This window comes from Pan troglodytes, chromosome 3 (genome assembly GCF_028858775.2).
Source record: "Pan troglodytes isolate AG18354 chromosome 3, NHGRI_mPanTro3-v2.0_pri, whole genome shotgun sequence".
NCBI lineage: Eukaryota > Metazoa > Chordata > Mammalia > Primates > Hominidae > Pan > Pan troglodytes.
Window position 1 is genome coordinate 176,395,909 of NC_072401.2, and position 15,072 is coordinate 176,410,980.

At 34.9% G+C, this 15,072-nt stretch overlaps 1 protein-coding gene across 4 annotated transcripts in view; it reads right to left on the reverse strand.

Moving 5' to 3' along the window:
• Positions 1 to 15,072, reverse strand: part of GLRA3 (glycine receptor alpha 3) — a 195,014-nt gene that overhangs the window by 91,401 nt on the left and 88,541 nt on the right. For all 4 annotated transcript variants that reach the window (XM_054683497.2, XM_016952527.3, XM_003310573.7 and 1 more), the window contains exon 4: positions 9,060 to 9,283. In XM_054683497.2, coding sequence (XP_054539472.1) covers positions 9,060 to 9,283 — 224 coding nt within the window. The remainder of the gene's footprint in view (positions 1 to 9,059; positions 9,284 to 15,072) is intronic.

The window sequence follows — 15,072 nt, forward strand, 5'->3', positions numbered from 1 at the left end:
TATATATATATTTTTTTTTAAATTAGCCAGGTATGGCTTGTGCACCTGTAATCCTGGCTACTCAGGAAGCTGAGGTGAGAGTATGGCTTGAGCCCAGGAGGTCGAGACTGCAGTGAGCTAGGATCACACTGCTGAAATATAGCCTGGGTGACAGAGCAAGATCTTGTCTCTTAAAAAAAAAAAAAAAGAAAGGAAGGCATGCAGGAAGGAAGGAAGGAAGGGAGGGAGACAGAGAGAGAGAGAGAAAGAAAGAAAAAGAAAGAAGGAAAGAAAGAAGAAACAAAGAAAGAAAGGAGGGAGGAAAGAAAGAAGGAAAGGAAGGAAGGAAGGAAAAAGAAAGAAGAAAGGAATAAAAAAGAACTATTTAAGCTTTAACAAAAAATAGTCTGCAGCTCTACTAAATATAACCACATTCGTCAAGCTGACATTTTTATGTAGACCATAGACATAAAGTTAGAATGATGTATAGTCTACAGAGAGTATGCTTGGTGAGTTAGGTCCAATTAACATAATTTGGGACACATAAATGGAGAGACAGTGAAGCTGCTGAATTTTTAAGAGTCTTAGGAGGATAATCTGGTAATTCATTCGAGTCAGAGTCCATAACACACTAGAATAATTCATGGAGTTCAACATTCAAAAGGAATTTTTCTCCTGGCTCAGCTAGGTTAAGTACGATTGTGTAATTTTACAAAGTTCTCTCTTAAAAAGGCAATTTTAAAATTAGGTAGACACAATGTTTTTTGCCTTGTGAAAGGGCTTATGAGAAGTGTATGCACACATACATTTTGAATGTACACACATTAATTTTCCAAATATCCAAGGCTCTCAGACAGCCAGATTCAAATGTTGACTTGCAGAATTAATTCTGTGACCTTTTGTTTGGAAGTAAATAGCATTCTCAGAATCTTTTCCATGCTCTCACCATGCATGTGATGTCAAATTCATATCCTGGCTATTTTTCTGGCATAAATAAAGAGACATTACATAATTCTAAAAAAATAGCACTTGAAAGGAATTATTTGGCAAAGAAAAACACAGTTTGTAGGACTTCTGTCATAAATCATATCCTGAAAAAATCTATTCATCGACTTTTCTTTCTTTTTGTTTAAGGTACAATAAAATTGCTCCTTTCACAGCATACTGAAAAATATGTGTCAACTTGGTGGGTTTGATACTGAATTTCTTTGTCAAAACACTACATATAAATTAAAGACATGTCTTGACCACATCAAAAGAAAACTAAATCAAGAGGCAATTAATCACATTCTACTGTTTTGGAAATAAATGTTTACTTGTGTAAGAGAGACACTAAGTTCTCTTTCTGAGACAAGATACATAAACAGGATATGGCGTTTCTTCTTTTCCTTTAAGAGGTCTTGGGAAAGACTTTTAACATTAGTACTTAGTGAAACAGTAATGTTTAAAAAGCTGATAATAATTTGTGACAAACAATTGACCTCATTAAAATTCAATTATTGACCACTTTTGTACAAGCATTGTTTCATGTGTCTATCTCAACCACTAGTTGAATTAAAAAATGTTTGCTGACTCTATTATAGACTTTGTATATAAATGAGTATTTTTATTAGATCCTAATATTTCTCTATTTGGTGTCTTAAAAACAATGGCTTCAATTAGCAATTTAATCAGTTTTAATCTATATTATCTGTAATATCATATTAGCTAACACATCTATTAGACAATGTTTACTGTGCAGTAGGCAGTATTTTAAACACTTTGTGTATGTTAACTCATTTACTCTGTACTACAAATTTACAAGAATTTACAAACGATATCACCCTGTTTTAGAGATGAGGAAACTTAGAGGTTAAGTAACTCACCTGACATTACACAGCAAAAATTGCTACAGCTGAATTTGCAGCCCTGGGGTTCTAGTTCTAGATTTCGTGCTTTTAACCTTTAAGTATACTGCCCCTCAAAAGCATTGAAGTATTTTTCATGAAAATGGGTTCTGTAATTAATATGACATTTTAAATTATGTATTTCTTATAATACAAGAAATGATATATTGCATGCACATATCAGTTATTTATAGTGAAATTATAGTTATATTGTAGTGAAATTTAAAGTAAAACATGCATAAATAATTTTTATAAAAACCTACATAAATAATTCTTCCAAAAGAAATCAGAGAAATGTAGTTAAACTACATTTGGCTCCTTGAGTAATGGTCTTGACTGTAGGATAGTAATATGGCTGCTCAGAGGTTCTCCAAATGCCAGAATGTGTAGATCTTTTCTCTTAGGCAAATTAGTTTTCCAGATACATATATATCTATATATCTAAGACAGATATAAATGCCATATAACTAAGAGGAAAAAAATATATGTGTATATATATGTGTGTGTGTGTATATATACATATAGATGTATATGAAAAAATATATGTGTGTGTGTATATATGTGTGTGTATATATGTGTGTATACATATGTGTGTATATATGTGTGTGTATATACATACGTGTGTGTATGTGTGTATGTGTATATATGTGTATATATATAACAAATAGGGAAACTAACTTGCCTAAGAGAAAAGATCTACAGATTCTGGCATTTGGAGAAACTCTGGACAGCCATATTGCCTATACCTGTATCTATAGGTATAATCTATCTGTATATCTATCTATATCTATATCTATATGTATCATCTGTATTCTTGTCTACTGCTCAGTGGAAGAAGTTTAAGTCTGCCTTTCAGCATTTTAGGGCCAGCAAGGGGTCCTGTCATTCTTATTTTGTTGGTATGATGCCTCATGACAGGTAGCAGTTGTGCCTGAAACCCCTATGCCTAAAGCTTTTGAAAGAGCCTCTCCAGCATTTTCTGTCCTCTTGCTTCCTGCTTAGTTCAAAAGGTAAAAAGGGCAGTCCCTAGCCTGAGTGCATGGGAAGGAAATCAGGAATAGAGGGTCCACTTTTCCTGCAAAGCTTAAATAAATTATACTCCTTTTAGATCTCTTCTGGCCTCTACTTTCTGAAGTCCCAGGTGCTTTACATTTCTAAAAATTTGAAAATATTAATTATTCTCTTCCTTTTGAATTCCCCTATGTTGACGTAGGTTTCCACTATCTCTGTCTAAGTCAGTTTTCAGAAGTGCATTCATTTTTAAGTTTCCTAAATATGTTATCACTCATCTGTTGCTGTTTTTTCCCCATTACTTTCATCCTCCTGTGTGTTAACGACATTTTTATTCTTTATTCCGTTTATTTCCTTTTTTTAAATGGGGTTTCAGAAGAAATACAGATAAATATGTAAGTTCAATTAGTCGTCTTTGCAAGGACCTTCCTCTTCTTTCTTTAAAAAAGCAGGAAAGCCAGATCTCTCATGAAACATAACAGATGCTCCATTTGTAAATTCAACAAGATTTTTTCTTTTTCTAGCACAATTTTTGTTAACAAAGAAACTGAAGATATGAAGCATTTGAAGATTTCAAAGTCCTGTGAGATTTTCAAAAACAACTCAGAAAAAATTAAGTTTTGGATTGTGCAAGCCAGGATATAGCAAACAAAATCTAGGAGCCGAGAGACCATCTGTTTCATTTGAATTCATACTGAAAGACAAAAGATGCATTTCTAAATTATTTCATACCTTTCTTCAAAATATTAGAAGAAATGTGAGCAACTCATAATGGATGATGTCATTTATAAGAGACAAAATTCCAGTTTTATTCCAATACTTTATGACAGAAAATACTTGAGCATTTCCAGGGGACATAGTAGCAAGATCTCATTAATTGTATTTAAATTATTTAAGTGTTCAATATAATAAATTTAGTATTCTTTAATATAATGCATTTGAATGGGCACAGTTAAGGGTTTTAGTACAACTGTCATCTTGAAATCTTCTTAATAACAAGATCTATCCTATTTGACAAATTTTTAGGATGGACGGAATTAAGCGCTTTTGTCTTTGATGACATATTGTTAGTAAGAAGCCTCTCAAACAAAAAGTAGTCTAGGTTTTATATTCTATTTTGTTCAATGATCAGGGAAATACTAAAAGCTCAGTAGTGTGTTCTTTGTGTTGACTTTCTCCAACTCCAATAAGACTTAAAATAAATACATGTTGATAATCATGTAAGATATGTTACATACAAACACACACAACTACAATAAATAATCTAGATATTCTATCTTTGCAAAATGACTATTCCATGCTACCTGGTGATATATTTTTGCAACCTATGCAACCCCAAATCTGTCTGAAGTGAAACAGTACTTCAAAATATAATTAAAAATAAAATGACACCTTTTACAAAAATAATTTTTAACTTAGCAGGAAAGAATGAAAGTTACTTTATTTATACCCTGTCATGGGTCCCCTGATAATATTCTTGAACCCACAGCACAGAGGAGTGAAGAATCATGACCTCATGTTAAGAGACTTTATAACTTAAAATATATGTGTTTAATTCATAAGTGATACATAACTTGTTATGAAAAATTCAAACAATATAAAATTACATATAGCAAAATGTACAGTTCCCCTTTATTCCTGCCCAAATTCCACTATTCCTATTCATTTCTAAATTGTTTGGGGTTCATCTAAACTTCTTCTGTAGACATATATATGTATATTTTTACATACATAGCTATGCATATATATATTTGTGTGTGTGTGTATATATATATGTGTGTATATATATATATGCCTTAAATAAAAATATACAAAACATTTTTCTTGAACTGAAAGATATCATGTAGGCTTACACTCAGGTCTATCTCATGCAAGTTATTTCATAATATGGGGTTATTACTGTGTTCAGTCATGTTCTTATTAGTGAACATATATAGGCCCTTTTTTGTTGCTATTTCAGTGTTTCAGTGGGTCTCTTTGTAAAAGATATCTTATGTACACATACGTATGTAATTTAGATTCCTAGAAATAGAAATGCTGAATTGAAGGATAAACGAGTTTCATATTTTTATATATCTTGACAAATCCTCTTCCCAGTTAACATCAAGTCATGTGACCACAGAAGGGATATTAGACAGCTCGAGATCTTACCGGTCTCATTAACTTCTGTCAATGCATTTATAAAAAAAGTTATCTCATTTGTTTCTTTCATTTTCCCCTTACATCTGTCTTATAATTTTTGCTTGAACTGTCAAATATAATTTAGGAAACTCAAAATGAGAAGGAAAGTCTATTGTATTCACTCATATTTTTGCTTCCTGTGTCCTTTTTTCCTTCTTGATATTCGTATGCTTCTTCTTTTATCATTTTCTTTTTTTTAGAAAGCTTCTTTGACCATACTTTCCAGGCAGATTTACTTGTGATTAATTCTCTATTTTCCTTTATCCAAGAATGTTTTGATTTCCCCTTTATTCCCGAAGGATATATTCCCTGGGTACAAGATTCTCAGATGAGAGCTCCTTCCTTTCAGCACCTAAAAAAATATTTGTAGCTTCTTTCTGGCTTCAATGACGTCTAGAAAAATCTACTCTCATTCTAATTGTTTTTCCTGCATAAGATATCATTATTTTCTGGATGCTTTCAGGATTTGTATTTAGTTTTCAGAAGTTTATGCATTATGTGTCTTCATATGGACATCTTTGGATTTATCTTGTTTGGGAACTCAACTTCTTGAATCTGCAGGCTCACGCCATTTGCAAAATTTATTAACATTTCAGCCATTGTTTTCTCTAGTTTCTTTTTAGCTTCATACCCTTTCCCCCCTCTATCTGACACTCTGATGGCATGAATGTTAGATCATTTGTTGTAATCTCACAGATCCCTGAGGCTGTTTCCCAGGCCCCACGGCCAATCTATTCATCTCTGTTGCTCAGATTGAGTAATTTTTGTTATTCTGTTTTATGGTTCACTGATTCTCTTTTCCATCTTCTCCATTTTTTTTGGTCCACCCATACACTGAGCTTTCATTTTGATTATTGTATTTTTAGGTCTAAAATTTTGATTTGGTTTCACTTTGTAGCTTCTATTTCTTTGCTGAGGCTATTTTTCTCATTTGTTTCAAGCATATTTGTAATTGCTCACTGAAGCAAATTTATCATGGCTACTTTAAAGTCTTTGCCAGATATCTAACATTTTTGTCTTTTCTTTTGAGACAGGGACTTGCTTTTTTACCCAGGCTGGAGTGCAGTGGTGCGATCTGGGCTCACTGCAACCGCTGCCTCTTAGGCTCAAGAGATCCTCCCACCTTAGTCTTCCTAGTCACTGGGAACACAGGTGAACGCCACCTTGCCCAGCTAATTTTTGTGTTTTTTTGTAGAGACAGGGTTTTATCACATTGCCTGGGCTGGTCTCAAACTCCTGGGCTCAAGCAATTTGCCTGCCTCAGCCTCCCAAAGTGCTGAGATTACAGGGTGTGAGCCACCACTCCCGGCCTCATCTTTGTCATTTGGATGTTGCCATCAGTTGATTGTCTTTTTCCAGAATTATTGAACATTTATGGTTCTTTGTATGATTTCTGGTTCTTTGTATGATGAATGTTTCTTGGTTGAAGCCTAAACATATAAATACTATTTTATTAGACTCTGGCTCTTATTTAAACTTTTTTGGTTTTCTCTGACATTGCTCTGCTTAGGCAAGGGAAGGTGTTATCTTGTGTCTGTTTCCTAACCACTCTCTATACAGGCCTGTGAGGGGAGAGGCTCCGCCTTATTGCTGGATGTCCCAGGTGTAAGCATGATGTCCACTGACACTATGGTGAGAGTGGCCTCAGAACTGCTAGGTGATGTTGAAAATATTGACTGTCCACTAAGTCTTCTCTAAAACCACCTCAGCAGAGAGGGAAGGTATGCCTTGTTTCTGCAGGGAAAGGGAGGAATTCCTGGCTTTCTATGTGGTCTTCCTGGCACTGTGAGGTATGAAGCTCACTATAGGATGGTGGGCATGAAAATCCAGTTCATTATTTGTCCTTTCCTGACACTATCTTGAGTTAGGTGTGATGGTACCTCAATACCACCTGGTAAGACTGGAAGTCTGGGCTCCCCATTTGGGCTTTGCTGTCTTAAGTGGGATTGCATTTCTTCCTGTGGTGTTGGGCTGGAGTAGAAAGTTGTCTAAAGCTTTTCTGTCTTGCTAGGCTTCCCCTTTGCTAACCTCTAGGGAATGTTAGATTTGCTAGAGAAATTAGGCTTTTGTTGGGACTTTGATTTTTGTCTGTACCTGCTGATGTTGCCATGTTGCCAGTTTCTTCATCTTCAAGTCTAGGATGTACGAAGCAAAAGGAAAATTCTGGGAATTCACCTCCACGTTGTTCCTCAGGTTCCAAGGTACATAGCCAGCCTGTGCTTATATCCACCACTGGGCATCTCCTTAAGTTTGTTATACGTACTGTGTCCAGGTTTTTTAGTTGCACTTAGCAGGTAGAATAGAAAAAAGTATGTCTGTTCCATCTTCCCAGAAGTGAGATTCTTGCTATCTTTTGATATTTAGTGGTGGGGCGGGGTTGGGGGAGGGGTGGATTTTTGGTAATTTTTTTAAAAGGTGCAAAATTATCTTGCATAGACCTGGAATTCACCACTAATTTACTCATCCATATGGGAATATAGGGCTTATTAGTGGTGGAACCTGAAATCTTCCTTTGTGCCATATGTAGCAGTTAATCACTCAAGATTATATTAGTACATATTAGTTGTTTCTCAGAATTCTGATGAAAGGGTCAATTCACAATAGAGTGATGTCACCTTGTCACTTCTAGAAATCAATAAATGTATGGAAAAGAAATCTGTTCACATGAACTAGGTAAATGTGAAAAGCAGACATAATGTATTGGGATGCAGAGATGAAGAGCAGACATGGGATAAAGCATTATTTATAAAACCACTTTGCAGAAAAAAAATTTTCAAAGTCACTAAGCTATTCAGATTACATTTTAGAATCCTACTATTTTATCCCTGATATTGGGCATATGAACTCCAAATCAAATACTCCCATTCCTGATGAGAAGGAAAGTTTACAAAAGAGAAGATAAGAGAGAGATAAAACAGAATGAATTAATTTTAAGCCTAAGACCTCAATATTAAGCCTACCTTGATACCTTTTAAAAGATGATACTGGTGAAAAAAGTATTTAAATATTTGGCTCTTGCTAGAAGTATAACATATTCTCCCTCTTCTAAGAAACATGACATGAATTCTGTTCTTATGTCCTGTTCTTCACAATTAAACTAAATTAGAAAAACAATTATGGAAAATTTTTAAATAATCACTTCATTTTAGAAGATTTTTCCAGATGTGACAAAGATCATCAAGTATATCCTGTAAGTAGCTATTTACTGACTCTACATTTGTTTCATATTTAATGAACTGCCAAAGTTAAATGAATCCTAGAGTTCAACTCTCAAAAATTTTTTATTAGAGTTTATTGTTTGGTATTAATTATTATTCAATATTGGTATTTTTTAATGCTATACACTCTTCTGATAAGTCAATAATGTGGAACATAAATGTAAATAATATCTTTTCCTGGGATCGTGATTAAGGTTTTGTCATCCATTTTCACATAATACAGTGATTTTTTTTCTTCCCTGCCTTGTTCAAGGTTTATCAACAAATTGTCACTTTGCAGCATGTTAGAAAGGATGAAACTTGAACAGCTAGGGCAAAAATGCAAAAGAATGACCAGAGAAGCTCAAGGATATTTAAAAAAACCAACATATGTACCCGAAAAATAATCTATGTAAAATGTATCTCAGATGAGAAACCTAAACATTTCTTAACCTATAAATATTTAAAGAAGACACATATACATAAAAGTATTATCACAATGTATGATTCAGCTGCCTTTCACTTTGCCTTTAAGATTCCTGACAACCTGGCTGATATTAAGAATCACCAGGGACATTTGTTTAAAAAGTGGATTTCCAAGAATTACTTATATAGTTCCTGAATCTGGAACTTGGGTCTGTTATTATTGATCAGACATAGTTGGGAAACAGTCTATTAGAGGAACTGAAGTGCAACAATGATAGCACTTGTTCAAAAATGTCAAAACTCTCACCAAACAAACAAACCAACAATACACCACGATATTCTATTTCACTGAAATCGGCAATTTAAGTCCACGACTCACCTTATTGAATAAAGAACATTTCCATTTTTGAAAATTCTTAGCAATTTGTTGTCTGTAGTGACTTCATGAAAGTTGGCACCCTTTTCATTGGCGAAGAACAAATCAGGTTTCCAAATGGAGTCCAACATGGAGGGGTCGAGGTCTAAAGAGTCGTCAGGATATTCACTGTACGCGAGGCGGGGATCATTCCATTTCTGACGAAGAAAGATATTCACTCTGTAATCCTATGATAAAAGAATGAAAGAAAGAAAAAAAAAACCCTGCTTTAAAAAGTTTAAAATCCATAGTGTCAGTGTGGTGCCAAGGCAGGCTCATCAACTGTAGAAAATGTACCCCTCTTGGGGACGGGGTGTATAGTTAATGGAGGAGGCTATGCAAGTGTTGGGACAGAGGGAGGATGGAAATCTCTGTATCTTCTTCTCAATTTTGCTGTAAACCTAAAACTCCTCTAAAAAATAAAGTCTTATAAAAAAGAGTTTTGGATCTTATGTACTGTTCTTTGGGTTTTTCTGAATTATAACAGGAACCAATGGCATCCTCGGGTACTCCCATCCCCCAGGATCCTCACTGATTACCACGTAAAACAGTCATCCTAGTTCTGAGGTTTTGGCCATGTCTTCAGTGACCTATATGCCTCCAAAGAAAAGACCACAATTTATCATGTTTAAAACTTGCTGTTCCATTCAAATTTTACTTTCTTGCTTTGTCAGAATAAAATGTTGGAATGCTGTTAGACACTTAGAGAAAGATATTTTCTTCTTTGCATTTATTTTTAGAATAATTTATTTTAGTAGATATCCAATAACATCCAGAATATATTTAGTGAACTTTTCTTAAAAGCTCTCTGTGTTACAAAAATGACCATATACACTTTTTCACAATGAAAGCCCATTTTCTCACGTTTAATATAGCATGTAAGTTCTATGAAATAAGTAATTTGAGAAAAATAAAAGCTGACTTTATAATAATGAAAGAATAATAAAGGACGATTATTGTCCATAATACTTCAAGAAGATTTGGCTAAAGAGATTTCCCAATTAGATCTTTCATAGTTAATTTTAAAAGGAGTCAATGCTTTCAACTAAATTATTGCTCACAATTTTGGACTAACGCGTAGAATGACAAATGTTGACAGCTGAGTATATGTGTAGTGTTTGTATACACACAGTATATGAAAATAAGTACCACATATGTCTTTATAAATATTTTTTTCTAGATTTTTGAAATGAGCCAATAAATTAAATATAGACCTCATTGTAAGCATGATTAAAGCAAACATTATAAGACCACTCCATTTGCATGCAAAATAGCCAAGGCTGAAGATACTCACAAGAACTGAAAACCATTTTTCATCTATTTTTCTATTTCTTGAATACCAAATTATGAGACATCAGAATATAGTAAACAACCAATCACAACGGATGCTTTAATAATATCAGAACAGGTAGATTGCTTATGTTATTGGTAGGTCAAAGTCAGAGTTTGTACTGAATGTTACAAATCTGTACATCCTCTTGATCAATATTTGTGCCCTGAGACTATATTCTAACTGCAACTAAGGTTACACACCAGAAAATATTTTTTCTGCTTGCTAGCTGCCCCATGTATCTTCCAAAGTGACAATGGAGTGGAGTTCACTTCAGCTTTTTGCCAGAAAGCTCACGATATTGTGGAAATCTCACTCGCCACAAGGATCTACAGAACCTGTAAATGGGGATATGTGAACAAGCTTCTACCAGCCTAGAACAGGTCATCTTCTCTTAGCCTGTAGTCCAGGGCACCAGGAAGCACAGCTCCATGGTTGGTGGCCAGTTCTTGTTTCCTTCGCCATTCTCCAGTGTGTGCCCTCAATACCACTAAAGGAATCAGTGATTGACCAAATCAGTTTCTCTCTGCTTTATAGCCAGGAGAAGACTGAACAAGGTCAAGTTATAATCATACCTGCCAGGAAAGATAACTGACTAGTAAAGAATGTACATTTGTACTGATTTATAAGATACATAATCAAGTTGTTTGAAGCACTTTTGCTGTAACATTTCTTGATTTAGAACTCTCTGTAGCTGTTCACCACACTTAGGCTAAAATAAAAGTACTCTTTAAGTTGCAGTATATGTAATAAAATTTGGTAGAATCTCTTTATCCTTATGTTATTAGTACTAGTGATAAACATTACAGATACATTTTCATTTCTTCCGGGAACACTTTTTGCTCCAAATGTGTGCTAGAAAAGATGTTGAGTATCTTTCAGCTTCTAAGTAATACAAGGAAAAAGCAACAGTCACCTGTCACCAAGGCCAAATGTTATCATATACCCATTGTAATGCTCTTTCTGAAATATCTCTATCTCTTAATACATTTAGTTTAGGGAAGTAAGAACCACATGAGGCCCCTGGATGACAATAATCCTGTCATTCGTGACAGCATGGAAAATATGATTTTGTGGTCTATTGTACTGCATGGTAAGTACAGTTAATAATAATGTATATTTCAAAATCGCTAAAAGAATAAATTTTTGACATTCTCACTCCTAAACTATATTAAGTTAGTGAGATGATGAATATGTTAATTAGCTTGATTAAATCTTTCTATGCTTTGGTTCAGGGCCAGGGTTCAAAGCAAAACAAAAATAACCATGTCCTGAAAACCTTAGAAACTAAGATTTTACTGCTCCTTACAGTTTTGGTTTTGCTTTGCTTTGTCTGCAAATGAACATTGAGATGGAAAGCTATTAAATAACCAAATTCGGCATTTCAAAAATGATTTTTTTAAGGCTGATTCTTCATAGCCACAGTATCCCATTATACCCAGCAACCAATTATATAAATTATTTTTGAATTTTGGCCATTTGTGAAAATGTGTAAAGAAAGGGGCAAGTAAACTGACAGTCAAAATAGTACCACCCTAAGAGAAGTCCTAATAACTAGACTTGAAATAACTTGCCTGTAATAAAATTCCCTGGAGTGAAGAAGAAAAAGGGCCTTGTACAACACATTTTGTATATGGCAAAAGGTTAAATTACATCTCAACATGACGCTACTCAAGAAGGCAACTTGGAGTGAATTAAAAGTTCAAATATGATGGGTAAAATTTTTTAAAAGAAAATTTAGCAGAGTATGTGGCCTTGAGGTAGGACAAACTATTTAAAAAGCACAATAATATTGATCATAAAATAAAGGTTAATAAATTCTACGATGTCAGAATTAAGAAATTCTGTTCATCCAAAGGTCACTTAAGGTTAATGAAAACATAAATTATACTGCAAGAAGGTGTTTGCCACATATACAACTGACAGTTGATTATTAACATACTTTAAAATATTTCATACCAATAATTGAGAAAAAGAGAAACAACTGAGTAGAAAAATGGCCAAAACAATCACAACATTTTACTAGGCAGGCATTGCAAATACCCAAGAAGTATCTGAAAAAATGTTCAACCACATTAGTAAACAAAGAAGTGCAAATTAAGATATTAGTGAGATACCATTTTATATTTACTGGGCTGTTAAAAATAAGACTTTTGATGATATCAGAATTTGTCAAAAATACAGGGCAAAATAATCCTTTATACATCACCGCGAAAAGTATAAAAAGATGGAAAAAATTGGCCAGGTGCAGTGGCTCATGCCTTTAATCCCAGCACTTCGGGAGGCCGAGGTGGGCGGATCACGAGGTCAAGAGATAGAGACCATCCTGGCCAACATGGTGAAACCCCATCTCTACTAAAAACACAAAAATTAGCTGGGCGTGGTGGCGTGCGCCTGTAGTCCCAGCTACTTGGGAGGCTGAAGCAGGAGAGTCGCTTGAACCCAGGAGGCGGAGCCTGCAGTGAGCCGAGATCACTCCTCTGCACTCCAGCCTGGCGACAGAGCGAGACTCCGACTCAAAAATTTTTTTTAAAAATGGAAAAATTAACATTGTAACATAAATTTGATATATGCACACTCAGGATACAAACATTTTAGTTCAAAATACAAAACTTAAAGAAATCTTTATGCTTGTGCAACAGAAGACATATACAAAAGTATTTATAGCAACACTGTTAGCTCTAATGAGAAACCAAGCCAAACCAAACCAAAACCTGGAACCAATTCAAATATCCATTGGCAGAAAAATGAGTAATAAACTGTGCCAGGTCAATAAAATCAAATACCTAGTAGTGAAAATAAATTACCACCATTTCCAATGATGAGGATGAATCTTATAAACGTAAAACAGTAAAAACAAAAAAAGCAAATGCTGGAGATATAATGTATGGCACCATTTTTGTAAAATTCAAAACCAAGCAATTTCTCTCTCTCTCTCTCTCTCTCTCTCTATATATATATATATATATTTATGTGTATGTATGTATATGTGTGTGTATGTGTATGTGTGTGTATATACATACATATACATATTCATCAATATAGAATTATAACTACCAACTTTATGATAGTGATTACCTAGGGAAATGCTGGGGAATGAGATAGTGAATTATACAGGTATCTTTAATATTGGTAATGTTTTAGCTCTAAGTCTAGGTAAAGGATTCAATAGTGTTTATGTTATTAAATTATACGTCATCACATATATATTATGTATGTAATTATATACCAAAAGAAATCTTGTTATCATAAGAATCCTTATAGCTGAAAGAGGAGGAAGAGAGTCAGTGCCAAAATGAGGTGATGTGAAACTGACTGGGTCTCTGGTGGAGGAAAAGGGCCAAGAAAGAGCCAAAGAATGTGGGCAGCCTCCAGAAGCTGTAAAAGCAAAGGAATGGATTTTCTCCTAGAGCCTCCAGAAGGAACACAGCCCTGTAGACACCTTGAATTTCGTCTGGCAAAACACACTGGACCTCTGACCTTGAGAAGTGTAAGGTAATACATTTGTGTTGTTTAAGCCACTTGCAGAATAAATATTTTTAAAGTTTTCTGTATGTTGTGTTTTTTTGACATCTTAAAAAATCCTTCTGGCTGTGAAGAGACTACCTCTCCCCAGTGCCAGTCAAATTTCAGAGATAGCAAAGGGCCCAGCCTGGAGCATGTCTTGAGTAAACAAACTCATAACCTCAGAACCTTCCCTCCTCTATCAGCCAGTGCACCCAGAAGACAGTGTTCCTGTGCCTTAGTCATCTCAGGGCTAGGTACCAGGCAACTAGAAACCATCTCTATAGCCCAAAGCCTGGCAAAATTATTCAAACGAGGCAACCCTAAATAAATAGTTCACCTTGCCCTGCCTGCCTTTGCAGAAGAAACCTCAATAAAGGCTGTGGCTTAAACTTTCATGCTCCTACCTTCTGCTTCCTGACCACCATGATGTCTTTCCCACATGGCCCTGCATGGGATGCTGTGCCTCTTGTCTCTAGGACCTGTGAGTATAATAAACGGTGTTTTTTCCTGAGTCTCCCTGTTTCTTCTGTGGCCACATCAGACTGACCATCTCGTAAAAGAATAGAAACACCACTCAATTTGTGGCAATGTGTTACAGTAGCAATAGGAAACTATTATATCTTTTTGAACTGATTTGCATACAATATTATTACCAGTTTTCGAAGACATCTCTAAAACAATAGACTTTTTTTTTTTTTTTTGGCCAGTAATTGGAGATGGTAGAAAACTTAAGGCAAATACCACTGGATTCATAGCCAGATGGAAAAAATAATCCAGAATTCTTTCTGTTTTAAAAAATCCTAATCAGAGATCTTGGCAAATTTCAAAATGATCAGAAAATAATTCACCTTTGTCAAATAATCAAGAATGAAGTTCAGACTTCTTACCAATGTCTCAATGGTTTAGCTGCATAAGCTTTTACAGTTCTGAAGTGCTGTACAATATAGGTTCCCATGCGTCAGGAAGCACAGAATACCGACACCCAATGGTGCAATAATTGCTTCTAACATCATCTCTGTAATATCCTCCATGTTGCCTATACCATCTGCTCTAAGAACCCCGCCACAGGGAAGGTGGTCGTCTGGGGCCACTGATTCTGCAGTAATGGCCCATTGGGAAAGTGCCTTTCAATTCTCAGTT